The sequence below is a fragment of the Tachysurus fulvidraco genome, chromosome 22 (assembly GCF_022655615.1).
Source record: "Tachysurus fulvidraco isolate hzauxx_2018 chromosome 22, HZAU_PFXX_2.0, whole genome shotgun sequence".
Classification (NCBI taxonomy): Eukaryota; Metazoa; Chordata; class Actinopteri; order Siluriformes; family Bagridae; genus Tachysurus; species Tachysurus fulvidraco.
Window position 1 is genome coordinate 15991295 of NC_062539.1, and position 15000 is coordinate 16006294.

Consider the following 15000-nt stretch of genomic DNA (forward strand, 5'->3'; position numbering starts at 1 on the left):
ACGCTCTCCGTGGTGGAAGACGCACACTCGTAATGTCGAGTTCATCAGGCGAGTCTGTAAGAGTTTTATTTGTGCTTGGGGGTTTCTTTTACACTGAATTTCTCTAGCACTTTTTTATTGTGTATGTGACAAAATTTTGTACAACACACTATCAAACATAACAATACACCACACTACACAACACTACACTACACTATACAACACAACACTACACCACACTACTCTATACCACACTATACAACATAACACTACACTACACTATACAACATAACACTATACAACGCTACACTACACTACACTATACAACACTACACTACACTATACAACACTACACTACACTATATAACACTACACTATATAACACTACACTATACAACATAACACTATACAACGCTACACTACACTACACTATACAACATAACACTACACTATACAACACTACACTATATAACACAACACTACACTACACTATACAACACTACACTATACAATCCACTATACTACACTACACTACTCTATACCACTCTATACAACATAACACTACACAACACTACACTACTCTACACTATACAACACTACATTACACTATACAACATAACACTACACTACTCTACACTATACAACACTACACTACACTATACAACATAACACTACACTACTCTACACTATACAACACTACACCACACTATACAACATAACACTACACCACTGTACACTATACAACACTACACTACTCAATACAACATAACACTACACTACTCTACACTATACAACACTACACTACTCTATACAACATAACACTACACTACACTATACAACACTACACTACACTATACAACATAACACTACACTACACTATACAACATAACACTACACTACACTATACAACACTACACTACACTACACTATACAACATAACACTACACTACACTATACAACACTACACTACACTATACAACACTACACTACTCTATACAACATAACACTACACTACACTATACAACGCTACACTACACTACACTATACAACATAACACTACACCACACTATACAACATAACACTACACTACACTACACTATACAACACTACACCACACTATACAACATAACACTACACTATACAACACTACACTACTCTATACAACACTATACAACACTACACTACACTATACAACACAACACTACACTACACTATACAACACTACACTATACAACACTCCACCACACTACTCTATACCACTCTATACAACATAACACTACACTACACTATACAACACTACACTATACAACATAACACTACACTATACAACACTACACTACTCTATACAACACTACACTACACTACACTATACAACACTACACTACTCTATACAACACTACACTACACTATACAACACTACACTACTCTATACAACATAACACTACACTATACAACACTACACTACTCTATACAACATAACACTACACTATACAACACTACACTACACTATACAACACTACACTATACAACATAACACTACACTATACAACACTACACTACTCTATACAACACTACACTACACTACACTATACAACACTACACTACTCTATACAACACTACACTACTCTATACAACACTACACTACACTATACAACACTACACTACACTATACAACACTACACTACACTATACAACACTACACTATACAACACTACACTACACTATACAACACTACACTACACTATACAACACTATACAACACTACACTATACAACACTACACTACACTATACAACACTACACTACACTAACAACACTACACTACACTATACCACACTACACAACACTATACAACACTATACAACACTACACTATACAACACTACACTATACCACACTACACAACACTATACAACACTATACAACACTACACTATACAACACTACACTACACTATACAACACTACACTACACTAACAACACTACACTACACTATACCACACTACACAACACTAACCATTTGTGTAGCCTGAACAGTTCAGCGACGCCATTTTGTCCATCGTCATGGTGCCAGTACTTTCACGCACTGTGCACCAAAACATGTCACACCCATGATTTTTCAGGAAGCACAACAACACAAACAATCCCTGTGTGTTACAACACTAACACTTTGTGTGTTTGCTCGGTGTCTCCGGCGCTCGTCGCAGATCGCTCACCAAACAATATTTCCTCTATAATTTCTCTCTCCATTTTATTTTTTTTTTGTCTGTGTGAAGTAAGTGGGTGTAGATCTCACCAGGTGAAAGACGGTGGAGTGTGTGTGCGTCTGTACGACACAAAACGACAGATTAAACTTGTGTAGTGACGACTGAGCATTGTGTAGTTGTGTATCGCGCCATGCCATATGTCCAGGATAAAGCACAATGTTACATAAACGCAGTATTACAGCTGGTTACGTTTAATTAAACACAGGAGCTGAAATCGAAATCATGATTAAAATACTTTCAGTTGTGTAATACCGTGTGTGTGTGTGTGTGTGTGTGTGTGTGTGTGTGTGTGTGTGTGTGTGTTCAGGATTGAATAGGAAAAGCAGCCTGTAGACGTCTGGCACAAAAGCAAAGCTCTTAAGTCTCATCCTGTGTTTTGTGCATCCAGGCTGCCTGAGGGCTGACTGCCTCTATCTATCTCTCAAACACACACACACACACACACACACACACACACACACACACACACACACACCTGTCTGCTATGTGTTTTAGCTCATTGTAACTGTGCTACCTCGTGTCTTTCATCAGTTTCTCTCGCTCTCTTTCACTTTGTCTCCCCGCGCTTAAACGTCTGTCTTTCTCCAAATGCCTCATCAAACACTCGTCACACCTCCTGGCGCCTTCTCAGGAAATGATTTTCCTCTGTGTGTGTGCGTGTGTGTGTGTGTGTGTGTGTGCGTGGTACACGGTTTGATCCGGTGTATTTCCTCGCTTTAGCTTTTTTACCGCAGTCGCCTTTCGAGCTTCGTTATCCCTTTTCACTGAGGGGTGTGAAATCGCAAACATACCTTGAGCTTTAGCTTTTAAGAAAAAAAGGTGCCAGGAGGTAGAGGTGTGTGTGTGTGTGTGTGAGAGAGAGAGAGGAGAGAGAGAGAGAGAGAGAGAAAGAATAAAACCTGCAGCTTCTTTTCAATCTATATAAATCTATATCTTGGATTGCATCAGATTATATGTATATAATTATATCGTGATCTATATCTACCCAGTAAATATAGAAAGTCTACACACCCCTGTGTTCATGACAGAACCTTTTCCACTTTTAATGTGATTTAGCGATCAAGGAAACGCAAGTGAAAAACAAACAAATAATAATAAAATAAATAAATAAATAAACGGTCCAATAAGCCGGTTACACAAGTGTGTAGAATTTTTATAATGGAGCGTGTAAGATCTAATCAGAAATAACAGAAGGAACCGATCGTATTCTTTCTCTCGTTCAGAAGTAATGAACGTCCTGCGATGTAATCGATAAAAATGTTTCCGATCCAAACCCCAAATCGGCTCTAAAAGGTTTCCGTAGAACGGCTGAAGGATCACAAAGAGCTTTTACAGCCTGTCCGTGATCTCGCCGCAGAAGGGTGACGACCTGCAGAGGGGTACAAAAGACTTTACAGAGCATTAGACGTACCGTGGGACACCACGAAGGCCGTCAACAACAAGAGGAGAGAAAACGGTGCACCGCAGTGACGTTAGCGAGAACAGGACGTCCCTCCGAAACGGACAAAAGACAAAAACGAAATCCGAACAAAACGCGAGACGGACGGCGGCGTCAAAGGAGCCGCAGGGATTTCTGTCAGGTGATGCTCACTTCCTGTTCTGCACATGTCTGGACTGTAGGGTAGTGAAAACCTCCTAAATCTTCTCTTACACTTTTACAGAGATGTCTCGTGGGCTGATGAGACCAAGCTAGAAGGTTTTTGGCATGATGTTAAAATATATTTGGGGCAATAAAGTAAAACCAACTAAAGCAGCTGCTTATGTAAAGAGCCACAGTGAAGCGCGGCGGTGGCAGCATCGTACTCAGGAGCTGCTTCTCTTCAGCTGGGACTGGGGCGCTAGTCAGGATGGACGGAATCGCTGCCAATTCTATCATCTACTTCAGAAGATGATGATGATCGTTTTGGAGAGAGCGCTGAAAGACCGGAAATGACCTGAAAGATCTCCTCACAGTTCTATAGATCTGGAGCGTTTGGTTTTGCTAGCGGCAGATTTCCGGTCAAACTTAGCGAGACTATGATATCGCGCGATGGCGAGAGGTCACTTGAAATACGCCGGCTGCAGTATGCGGTATTTTCGCTGATATAATATCGATTCTTCGTGTAATATTGTAAATAATTATCGGAGTAAAAGCGAAGTGTCCCTGGGATGCAGATTTGCCCAAGGAAAATATGTCAGAGACGCAGGAAACTGCCCTTATATATATATATATATAACCAGGAAATATAATTTATTTATTTAGATATTGCACAAGTGTGTGTGTGTGTGTGTGTGTGTGTGTGTGTGTGTTTGTGTTTATTTATTTATTTTATGGCCGTATTCCAATAGTGTGGCTGGTTTAATAGACTGTTAATACGTATTTATGAAGCGAGCTTCTTTAGTGGAATTACCCTCTGCCTGATTAAATGAATTCAGAGACTAAAGGCACTCGAGTCGCTTTGCGTCCTTAATAGTGCTGGATCAACTCCAAGAAAGTGTGTGTGTGTGTGTGTGTGTTGTCCAGTTTGCCCTGCCAGCAGTTTTCGAAGCTTTGCTGTGCTCTATAAATAGGCGTGGAGTCGCGGGCTGCCAGGCAGACCTGCTCGTCAGGCCTAATTACAGCTGAGCACTCCTTTCCTCGCTCCCTCCCTCCTTTATTCACTCCTTTATTCCCTACTTTAAATCCCTTGCTGGAGTCGTGGTCTAGCTCGCTGCCATTTTTTATTTCAGTCTGTGTGTGCATCTTTGTGTGTGTGTGTGTGTGTGTAAGCAGATTGCCGTTAATGCAGCATGATTTTTAAGCGCGGCTTAAAGCACCAGCACACGGAGAGACGGGCAACTAAAACGTATTTCATATCACTTTGAAGAGAAAAAAACAAAAGTCTGTTTATTAAGACAAAATAAAAAAGAAATCCTCGCGATGACTGATTTGATCACAGTTTCTTCGCAAGCGTCGCGGCGGCTTACGTTAGCCCAAATTCTCACCGTCGTCGAACGTCGATTCGGTTAATTTCACATAAATGTGTCTAGAAGAACGAATCCCACAGCGATGGAGTAGTGATTCAAGTCCCAGCACTGCTGAGCTGTTCTATTGGGCCCCTGAGCAAGGCCCTTAATAAACCCTCTCTGCTCCTGGTACGGAGCTTCAACACACCGCCGCGTTTTCATTCCCGATTCGATATCGGACAGAAAAAGCTCTTAATCTGTTACTGAATTTCTTAACCTGCGATCAACACGTGAAGGCTTTCGCCGTCTAAAGCCGTTAATTACAGTAGAAAAGGAACATCTCGGATTCTGGTGCCTCAAATTACAGGTTTAAACTGTTATAATAACTATAATCACTATTATTTCTACACTGTCTTTGGTCTCTTTTGTAATTCTAATCAGTTTGTGTCGATTAAAGGTTTTATTTTTACTCCTAACGATCAGAGGGCTGCGGCTTTAATCACCGATATCGTTTGTTTACAGCTAACTAACCGAAGCTAACCGAAGGGATTTAAACCCATTTTTGGTCCAGTTTTATTCGTCAGCAGACACACGGACACAAAGACCTCCGTGAAGCGAAGCTGTTAAAGCGGGATCGTTAACGGCGGCGTGTTCCTTAGACGTCGGACGTCGACGGTTTGGCATGTTTCGAGTCTTCGGCGCCGCCGGAACTTCCACAGGATTTAATAAAACAGCTGCTGAGGAGAAAGTTAGTTAAAGTGCAGATAGTTAAAGCCTAGAAACTGTAATAAATAAATAAATAAATAAACAAACAAACAAACATAAATAAATAAATAAAGTAAGGAGAAAAGCAAACAATGAAGAAAAAAAGCTAAAGAAACGTCCACGTGCAGGTCGCATTTAATACTCATGGGTTTTAAATCCTTTTTTTGAAAGTCGGTGCTGTTTTTATTTATTTTATTTTTTCTTTTCTTTATTTTTTTTTTTATTTGCTGAAGTTTACAAACGTTTTCAGCTCTTTATTAAACTGCAAAGTAATTGGTTTACTGCATTATCTACAGCCAACACACACACACACACACACACACACACACATTCTCTCTAACAAACACACCAAACACACACACTAACACACACACACTCTCTAACAAACACACATTCTCTAACACACACACACACACACACACGTACGTGCACACACACTCTAACACACACACACACACACTCTTTAACACACACACACACACACACACACACTCTTTAACACACACACACTCACACGTGCACACACACACACACACACACACACACACACACACACACACACTCTTTAACACACACACACTCACACGTGCACACACACACACACACACACACACACACACACACACACACACACACACACACACACACACACACACACACACACACACAGAGTTTCAGAGCCACTATCACAGCCACAACAGTGTAGAGGAAAGTTTCCTGCTGTTCGCTCCTCGCTCACTGACAGGTTTCAGCTTGTGGCTGGTTTTGCGTTTTAGGAAACGTGAAATGTGCTGAACAAACTGTCCTCATGTCCTGAGAGACGCTCAAACCTTCTGTAGGACGTTATTAAACTGTAAAATCACCTGCACATGAAGTCTGCTGAACTAGTTTTACTCTTCAGTTTCATTTTATGTTAAATTGGTTGTATTCATTTATTTTATATTTGGTGGTTATGTATTTATTTACATATTTATACTATTTAATTTAGTCGATTTTTCATTTTTTGAAAAGTTTCTGTTTATTTGTTTGTTTGTTTTACTTCTGAACTTTCATACAGAACACATTGTCTGATTTTTTAAAAAATTGTTATTTATTTATTTTATTTTTGTACTTTCCTACAGAACACATGGTTTGAGGTTTTTATTTATTGATTTATTGCTTGATTGATTTTTACAAATTATGGTTTGTTTTGTTTGTTTAATTTTGAACACATTAGGTCTCAGTTGACTTTGGTGCTCTGAGCCTTAAATATAATCATTGTGGCTGTAACACGATGTAAAAACAAACACCCCCTTGTGCTGTGCTTCGCTATCCCTGGTTATAAAACATAAATAAATAAATAAATAAACACGGTGTGTGTTTGTAGGTAAATGATCAACACCCAGATATGCGACCCATCACCCTTCTGAGCTCCTGTTTACACCCTAAATAACCCCAAAACCCTTCTGAGCTCCTGTTAACACCCTAAATAACCCCAAACCCTTCTGAGCTCCTGTTAACACCCTAAATAACCCCAAAACCCTTCTGAGCTCCTGTTAACACCCTAAATAACCCCAAAATCCATCCGAGCTCCTGTTAACACCCTAAATAACCCCAACACCCATCCGAGCTCCTGTTAACACCCTAAATAACCCCAACACCCTTCTGAGCTCCTGTTAACACCCTAAATAACCCCAACACCCATCCGAGCTCCTGTTAACACCCTAAATAACCCCAACACCCACCTGAGCTCCTGTTAACACCCTAAATAACCCCAAAACCCTTCTGAGCTCCTGTTAACACCCTAAATAACCCCAACACCCATCTGAACTTCTGTTAACACCCTAAATAACCCCGACACCCATCCGAGCTCCTGTTAACACCCTAAATAACCCCAACACCCACCTGAGCTCCTGTTAACACCCTAAATAACCCCAACACCCACCTGAGCTCCTGTTAACACCCTAAATAACCCCAACACCCATCTGAACTCCTGTTAACACCCTAAATAACCCCAACACCCATCTCATGTTCGCTTTGGTTCTGAGGATAATGAGACAACAAGCCATCGGTGTTACTGAGAAACAGTGAAACACAACATCTGGCTTCATGGTGGAAACTCTTCTGTATACATTCCTTTATATTTCATTTTTTTCTTCTTCTTTCTTCTTTTTCTTCTTCTTTTCGTCTTCTTTTTTCTTCTTTTATCTTCTTCTTTTCTTCTTCTTTTTTCTTCTTTTATCTTCTTTTTTCTTTTTCTTTTTCCTCTTCTTCTTCTTTTTCTTCTTTTCTTTTATCTTCTTCTTCTTTTCCTTCTCCTTTTCCCCCTCTTCCTCCCAGTTTAGCTGTTACTACAGAAAAGCTAATATTAGACAAACGTCCGAAGTGTTGAACTAAACTGACACCTTGTGTTCGATCAGGACGAAGAATTCTGTACAATTGCGCTGATTTATTGTCCAAACTGAGAAGCACACGACTGACTGAACTGTAAAAGTGTTACTAAAACTACAAAAAGGGTTCTAAAGATAACGTCAGCACGAAGCTACCGTCTGCGCTTGGCCTTGTGTTTGCGTGTGTAAAGCGGTAACTCTGCAGAACCCCCGCGATCGCACCGTGGAGCCGAAATAACACACAAACAGCTTCTCTGCAGAGCTTTGTGCTTCTGGAACTACGGCTTTCCCCGTGCAGCAGGCTGCGTGTGTGTGTGTGTGTGTGTGTGTGTGTGTGTGTGTTGGCAAGGATCGGAGTGTTATATGTAAACCAGCTGCTGACAGAGGTTTCCTGTGGGTCACCAGGACCTCTGAGCAGCGCTTACATAAACGTTATCCAGGCAGGAGCCAACACACACACACACACACACACGCACGCACACACACACTGGCTACCCAATCAGATCCTCTGACTTGTTCCTGTCCCTGGGGGGATTCTGTAGGGGGTTGGGGGTGGGTTTGGGGTGGGTTTGGGGTGAACGCCGCTCCTCATTTAGCTGTGTAGATCGCCGCCGAGTGTTCATGTGATGACAGAAAGCTTGAACCAGCTGCACCGTCTGGGGCTAAGCGACCTTTCACCTTCAAGCTCCGTCCTGGGCGACCCCGTCTGACCCCGGCAACATGACACTGGTGTCGATGCAAATGAGTAGACGTGTCAGTCGGGCTCGTAGGATACAACTAATAATAAAATTGTTGCTGTATTCTCATATTAAATTGTTAAAGAAATAATATATTAATAAAATGGATTATTTATCTAATATTTAATTTAATTGTGAAATAAATAAATAAATAACCCACGTTTAACTTCGGTGATGCAACAAAACTTTTAGATTTATTAACAATTCTTCTTCTTCTTCTTCTTCTTCTTCTTCTTATTATTATTATTATTATTATTATCATTTTTCCTAATTTGATGCAGGTTATTATATTCTAATGATTTATTTATTTATTTAAAAAAATATATATTAATTGTGATTGGCATGCTGAGAAGTCTCTCACTCTCTGTCTCTCTCTCTCTCTCTCTCTGTCTCTTTCTCTGTCTGTCTCTGTCTCTCTTACTCTCTCTCTGTCTCTCTCTCTGTCTCTCTCTCTCACTCACTTTAACTCTCTCTCTTATTAGTTGAACATTTTGCTAAATAAATACTGGACTTGAGTGTGTGTGTTTGTGCACACGTGTGTGTGTGTGTGTGTGTTTGTGTGCGTCCACATATCCACAGGACTGTGTGTGTGTGTGTGTGTGTGTGAGCGAGAGTGAGATACTGAGGACACGTTAAATTCCACCATGCTTTTTAATGTGTGACGTAAGAGAAGTTGATCGCAGTCACTGATGTAAGGATGTTGTGTGGATTGACCTCTGACCTTTTGTCCTGTCTTTGTCTTTCAGGATCTGCGCAAGCAGGTAGCTCCGCTGCTGAAGAGTTTTCAGGCCGAGGTAAGTGTGTGTGAGCGTGCGTGCGTGTGTGAGCGTGCTTGTGAGCGTGTGTGTGTGTGTGAGCGTGCGTGTGTGTGTGTGTGTGTGTGTGTGTGTGTGTGTGTGTGTGTGTGTGTGTGTGTGCGCGTGCGTGTGAGCGTCACACTCCACCTGTACGTTACGGTGACACACTGCAGTGTATCAGCTCCATCCATATAAATAAACCTCACCATTTAGATATAATAATGCGCCGTCCTTTACTTCTTCACTCTCTCTCTCTCTCTCTCTCTCTCTCTCTCTCTCTCTCTCTCTCTCTCTCTCTCTCTCTCTCTCTCTCTCGCTTTTCTCCCCCCTACCGTCGGCCCCCTCTTTCCTTCCTCTTGTCTTTTTCTTCCTGTCAGTGAGTACAGCGTGACCTGAACTGGCACAGGGAGAGAGGGAGAGGGAGGAGTAGACGCTTTCTGTCTCACACTCTCTCTTGTCCTTTTCATGATGCTTTGGGCCCGGAGGCCATGTTTAAATTGGTATAAAAAGGACAACATTCTCTGCTTAACCTTAAAGAGCGAGAGACACTGAGAGAAGGAGGGAGGGAGGGAGAGATGGAGAGATACAGACACGGGCAAAGGGGGAATTGAAACGGTAATGAGAGGGACAAATACAGACAGAAGGACAAAGAACAAGACCTGGAAATACAGAGAGACCTAGAGAGAGCGAGACGGCAGACGCGGGGACTGAGAGCGAGACGGCAGACGCGAGGACTGAGAGCGAGACGGCTGAGGCGGGGACTGAGAGCGAGACAGCAGACGCGGGGACTGGGAGCGAGACGGCTGAGGCGGAGACTGAGAGCGAGACGGCTGAGGCGGGGACTGAGAGCGAGACGGCAGACGCGGGGACTGAGAGCGAGACGGCTGAGGCGGAGACTAGGAGCGAGACGGCAGACGCGGGGACTGAGAGCGAGACGGCTGAGGCGGAGACTGGGAGCGAGACGGCTGAGGCGGGGACTGAGAGCGAGACGGCAGACGCGGGGACTGAGAGCGAGATGGCTGAGGCGGGGACTGGGAGCGAGACGTCAGACGCGGGGACTGGGAGCGAGACTGTCCCTTGTGTTCTGCACATGTCTGGACTGTAGGGTAGTGAAAACCTCCTAAATCTTCTCTTACACTTTTACAGAGATGTCTCGTGGGCTGATGAGACCAAGCTAGAAGGTTTTTGGCATGATGTTAAAATATATTTGGGGCAATAAAGTAAAACCAACTAAAGCAGCTGCTTATGTAAAGAGCCACAGTGAAGCGTGGCGGTGGCAGCATCGTACTCAGGAGCAGCTTCTCTTCAGCTGGGACTGGGGCGCTAGTCTCTCTCTCTCTCTCTCTCTCTCTCTCTCTCTCTCTGTGTCTCTCTGTCTCTGTCTCTCTCTCTGTCTGTCTCTCTCTGTCTCTCTTTCTCTCTTTCTCTGTGCCTCTCTCTCTCTCTCTCTTTCTCTGTGCCTCTCTCTCTGTGTCTCTCTGTGTCTCTCTCTCCCCCTCCCTCTCTCCCTCCCCTCCCTCCACTATTCAGCGAAGCTGCCGTTCTTCATCGGTCTATTTAAAAAGCAGCGCTTTTCCTGCTCCTATTCTCCGACCTTCTAAAAGGAGACGTTCCCCTTTCTGCAGTTTATCCCCATTTCTGCAGCTTTTCATCAGGTCGGCCTTTCGGCAACAGGAGAGAGTGATTTAGTGAAGGAGAAAACGCCTCTCGTCCTCTTCTTGTCCTCTCTTCCTGATCTACATCGATGACCCTAAACAATGCAGCGTGACAGCGATGCCTACAACCATCCCATAATACTCCACTCATGCACTTATTCTTGTGTGTGTGTGTGTGTGTGTGAATGCGAGCGAGTGTGTGTGTGTGTGAATGCGAGCGAGTGAGTGAGTGTGTGTGTGTGTGTGTGTGTGTGAATGCGAGCGAGTGTGTGTGTGTGTGTGTGTGTGTGTGTGTGTGTGTGTGTGTGTGTGTGTGTGAATGCGTGTGTGTGTGTGTGTGTGTGTGTGTGTGTGTGTGAATGCGAGCGAGTGTGTGTGTGTGTGTGTGTGTGTGTGTGACTGCGAGCGAGTGTGTGTGTGTGTGTGTGTGTGTGTGTGTGTGTGTGTGTGTGAATGCGAGCGAGCGAGTGTGTGTGTGTGTCTGTGTGTGTGTGTGTGTGTGTGTGAATGCGAGCGAGTGTGTGTGTGTGTGTGTGTGTGTGTGTGTGTGTGAATGCGAGCGAGCGAGTGTGTGAGTGCGTGAGCGAGTAATATAACAGGCCCAGGTCTATTTCAGAGACGCTCCACGACATTAAAGCGACTATAACTGGATAAAAGGTTCTGACATTAATTCTTGTGTATTAGAGGAATAACAACACGTGGAGTCGCACCACAGGACCACCGCGTCCGAGGGTCCGACATTTTATTCTTTACATAAACATTTTTTTTTTTTAATTGTTTTAAAAATAAAAAAAAGAATTCAGACGCCTAGACCATGTTTCCATCTATCTGCTCTATCTCTCCTTATAGCTTTCTTGTCCTCTGTTTGCTCTGCAGCACACACACACACACACACACACACACACACACACACACACTCAACCGCCGCAGCCTTTCTCTCGCCATGAATAAAAGAACAATCCTCTTGTCCTCCTCACTTTGCCATTCTTCTCCCCCTCTTTATCTTTTCATTTCATTAATAGCGAGACAACAGACGAGTTAACGGAGGACTTAAATTTGGCCTTTCGCTTGTACGCTATTTTATTCTTTTCTTCTTCTTCTTTTTTTTTTCTCTCTCTCTCCCCTGAATGATGGATGAGGGGTTGAATTTTTCATGCAGGGTCGAATTGAGATTCAGCCAGACCCCGGCAGCGTGCGTTCCACATGAGCGAGTGTGACTCGGCCACGCTGGAGTGGAGATGTCGTCCCTGTGGCTGTGTGCGAGAGTCAAATCTGTGCTCTGATGGTGCGAGCGTGTACGAGGCAGCCGAGAAAGCTTAGCAGCTCATCTGTAGTTTAAGGAGGGAAAGTTAATGTGGACTGTGTGAGATCTGCAGCTCGCATGATGGCACTTGATCTTGAATCTGTTTTTTTTTTGTTTGGTTTTTTTTCCTATCCTCAAATTTTTTTTTTCTTATTCTAAAAAAACTTCCTTTTTCCCCCTATCCTCAAATTTTTTTTCTATTACATTTTTCCCCCTATCCTCAATTTTTTTCCTATCCTCAATTTTTTTTTCTATTACATTTTCCCCCTATCCTTAATTTTTTTTCCTATCCTCAAATTTTTTTTCCTATCCTCAAAAATGTTTTTATTATCCTAAAAAATTTTGGGAGGGGGGGGGGAATCAAAAGTTCCGAATATCAAAAAACGTGCTCGATTTTCCATGTTTTCTTCCTTTAGTCATTTAAGACCAAAAGTTTCCACTTTTTATTCCTTTATATCTCCTGTGGCACAGTAACGCTGTTTCGCGGGAAGAAACGTAACACATCTATAAAACCGCACTCACTTAATAATGCTTGAAAAACTGGGAAAGTACCAAAAGTACCAAAGCTACATTATAGGTTTTTGTAGTTTTTGTAAAACAGGAGCTTGTTGTCCATCGTGTAATAGTAACTATAAAGTATAGTAGCTTCATGTTCTTCTTATTTTCTATTTATTTTTAAGTATTATACCGAGATACGCGGAACATCCTCCGTACAGTGATGCAGTGATACTGATGGGAACGATGAAGCGCTAAAGCGCCTTGCCGCCGTGTTACGGACGTCTGAGGTGTTCGTGCCGCGGCTTTCCTTTCAGAGTCACATCAGTACATCACTGTGGTGCTCCTCGGTTAGCTCGAAGCTACGGTACACTTAAAGATGGAGCAACAGTGCCGGAGTGTTTATTACTCGAGTCATGAAGACGTGGTAGTTAAGATCTGCTAACGGACCCCAGCTGCCTGAGTTAGTTACTGTTACTGTACTTTACTGCGCTGAAGATCATGTCATGGCTAATGTTCACTAAATGGCTCCAGATTTGTAAGGTGATGAAAGATAATGACACAGTCGACATATAACTCTCCATATAGTGTGTATCTGTGTGTGAGTGTGTATCTGTGTGTGAGTGTGTATGCAAGAGAGTGCGTCTGTGTATATGTGTGTGTATGCATTTGTGTGCATAGTGAGTGTTTGGGTGTATCTGTGTGTGAGAGACTGAGAGTGAGTATCTGTGTGTGTGTGTGTGTGTGTGTGTGTGTGTGTGTGTGTGTGTGTGTGTGTGTGTGTGACAGAGAGTGTATGTGTGTGTGAGACAGAGAAAGTATGTGTGTATGTGTGTGTGACAGTAAGAGTGTAGGTGTGTTTGTGACAGAGTGTAAGTGTGTGTGTGTGTGACAGTAAGAGTGTAGGTGCGTTTGTGACAGTGTACGTGTGTGTGTACGTGTGTGTGTGTGTGAGACAGAGAAAGTATGTGTGTATGTGTGTGTGACAGTAAGAGTGTAGGTGTGTTTGTGACAGAGTGTAAGTGTGTGTGTGTGTGACAGTAAGAGTGTAGGTGTGTGTGTGACAGTGTACGTGTGTGTGTACGTGTGTGTGTGTGTGTGACAGTAAGAGTGTAGGTGTGTGTGTGTGTGAGACAGAGAGTGTACGTGTGTGTGTGAGACAGTAAGAGTGTACGTGTGTGTGTGTGTTTGTGTGTGTGAGACAGAGAGAGTGTGTGTGTGTGTGTGTGTGTGTGTGTGTGTGACAGTAAGAGTGTACGTGTGTGTGACAGTAAGAGTGTGTGTGTGTGTGTGTGTGTGTGTGTGTGAGAGAGACAGAGAGTGTACATGTGTGTGTGGCAGATTGTGTGTCTGTGTTCGAGCATGATCTTGTGTGTGTGTGTGTGTGTGACAATATGTGTGTGTTGACTCTAATAACAAGAGTGTGTGAGACTCTCATACCCCCCCCCCCCCCCCACACACACACACACACTAATATTAAGATGGTCACCATTTCGTTTCACTGAATGTCTTTTTATCCGTGTTTTCATCACAAGACGACGTCATGACACGACGGGGAAAAGAAACAGGCTCGGATGCGAGCGTTCTCATTCAGGTCACATGACCAGAGTAGCTCAGGAGTACACGAGAGCCGGAAAACTCCAGTGAAACCCTGTTCCTCTCATCTCAGCTCACACACACACACACACACACACACACACACACACACACA

General features: G+C 43.0%; 1 protein-coding gene across 4 annotated transcripts in view; it reads left to right on the forward strand.

Annotated features, from left to right (window-relative positions):
* cux1b (cut-like homeobox 1b) overlaps window positions 1-15000 on the forward strand; it is a 137285-nt gene that overhangs the window by 49182 nt on the left and 73103 nt on the right. For all 4 annotated transcript variants that reach the window (XM_047806611.1, XM_047806612.1, XM_047806613.1 and 1 more), the window contains exon 3: window positions 9786-9833. In XM_047806611.1, the coding sequence (XP_047662567.1) occupies window positions 9786-9833 (48 nt within the window). The remainder of the gene's footprint in view (window positions 1-9785; window positions 9834-15000) is intronic.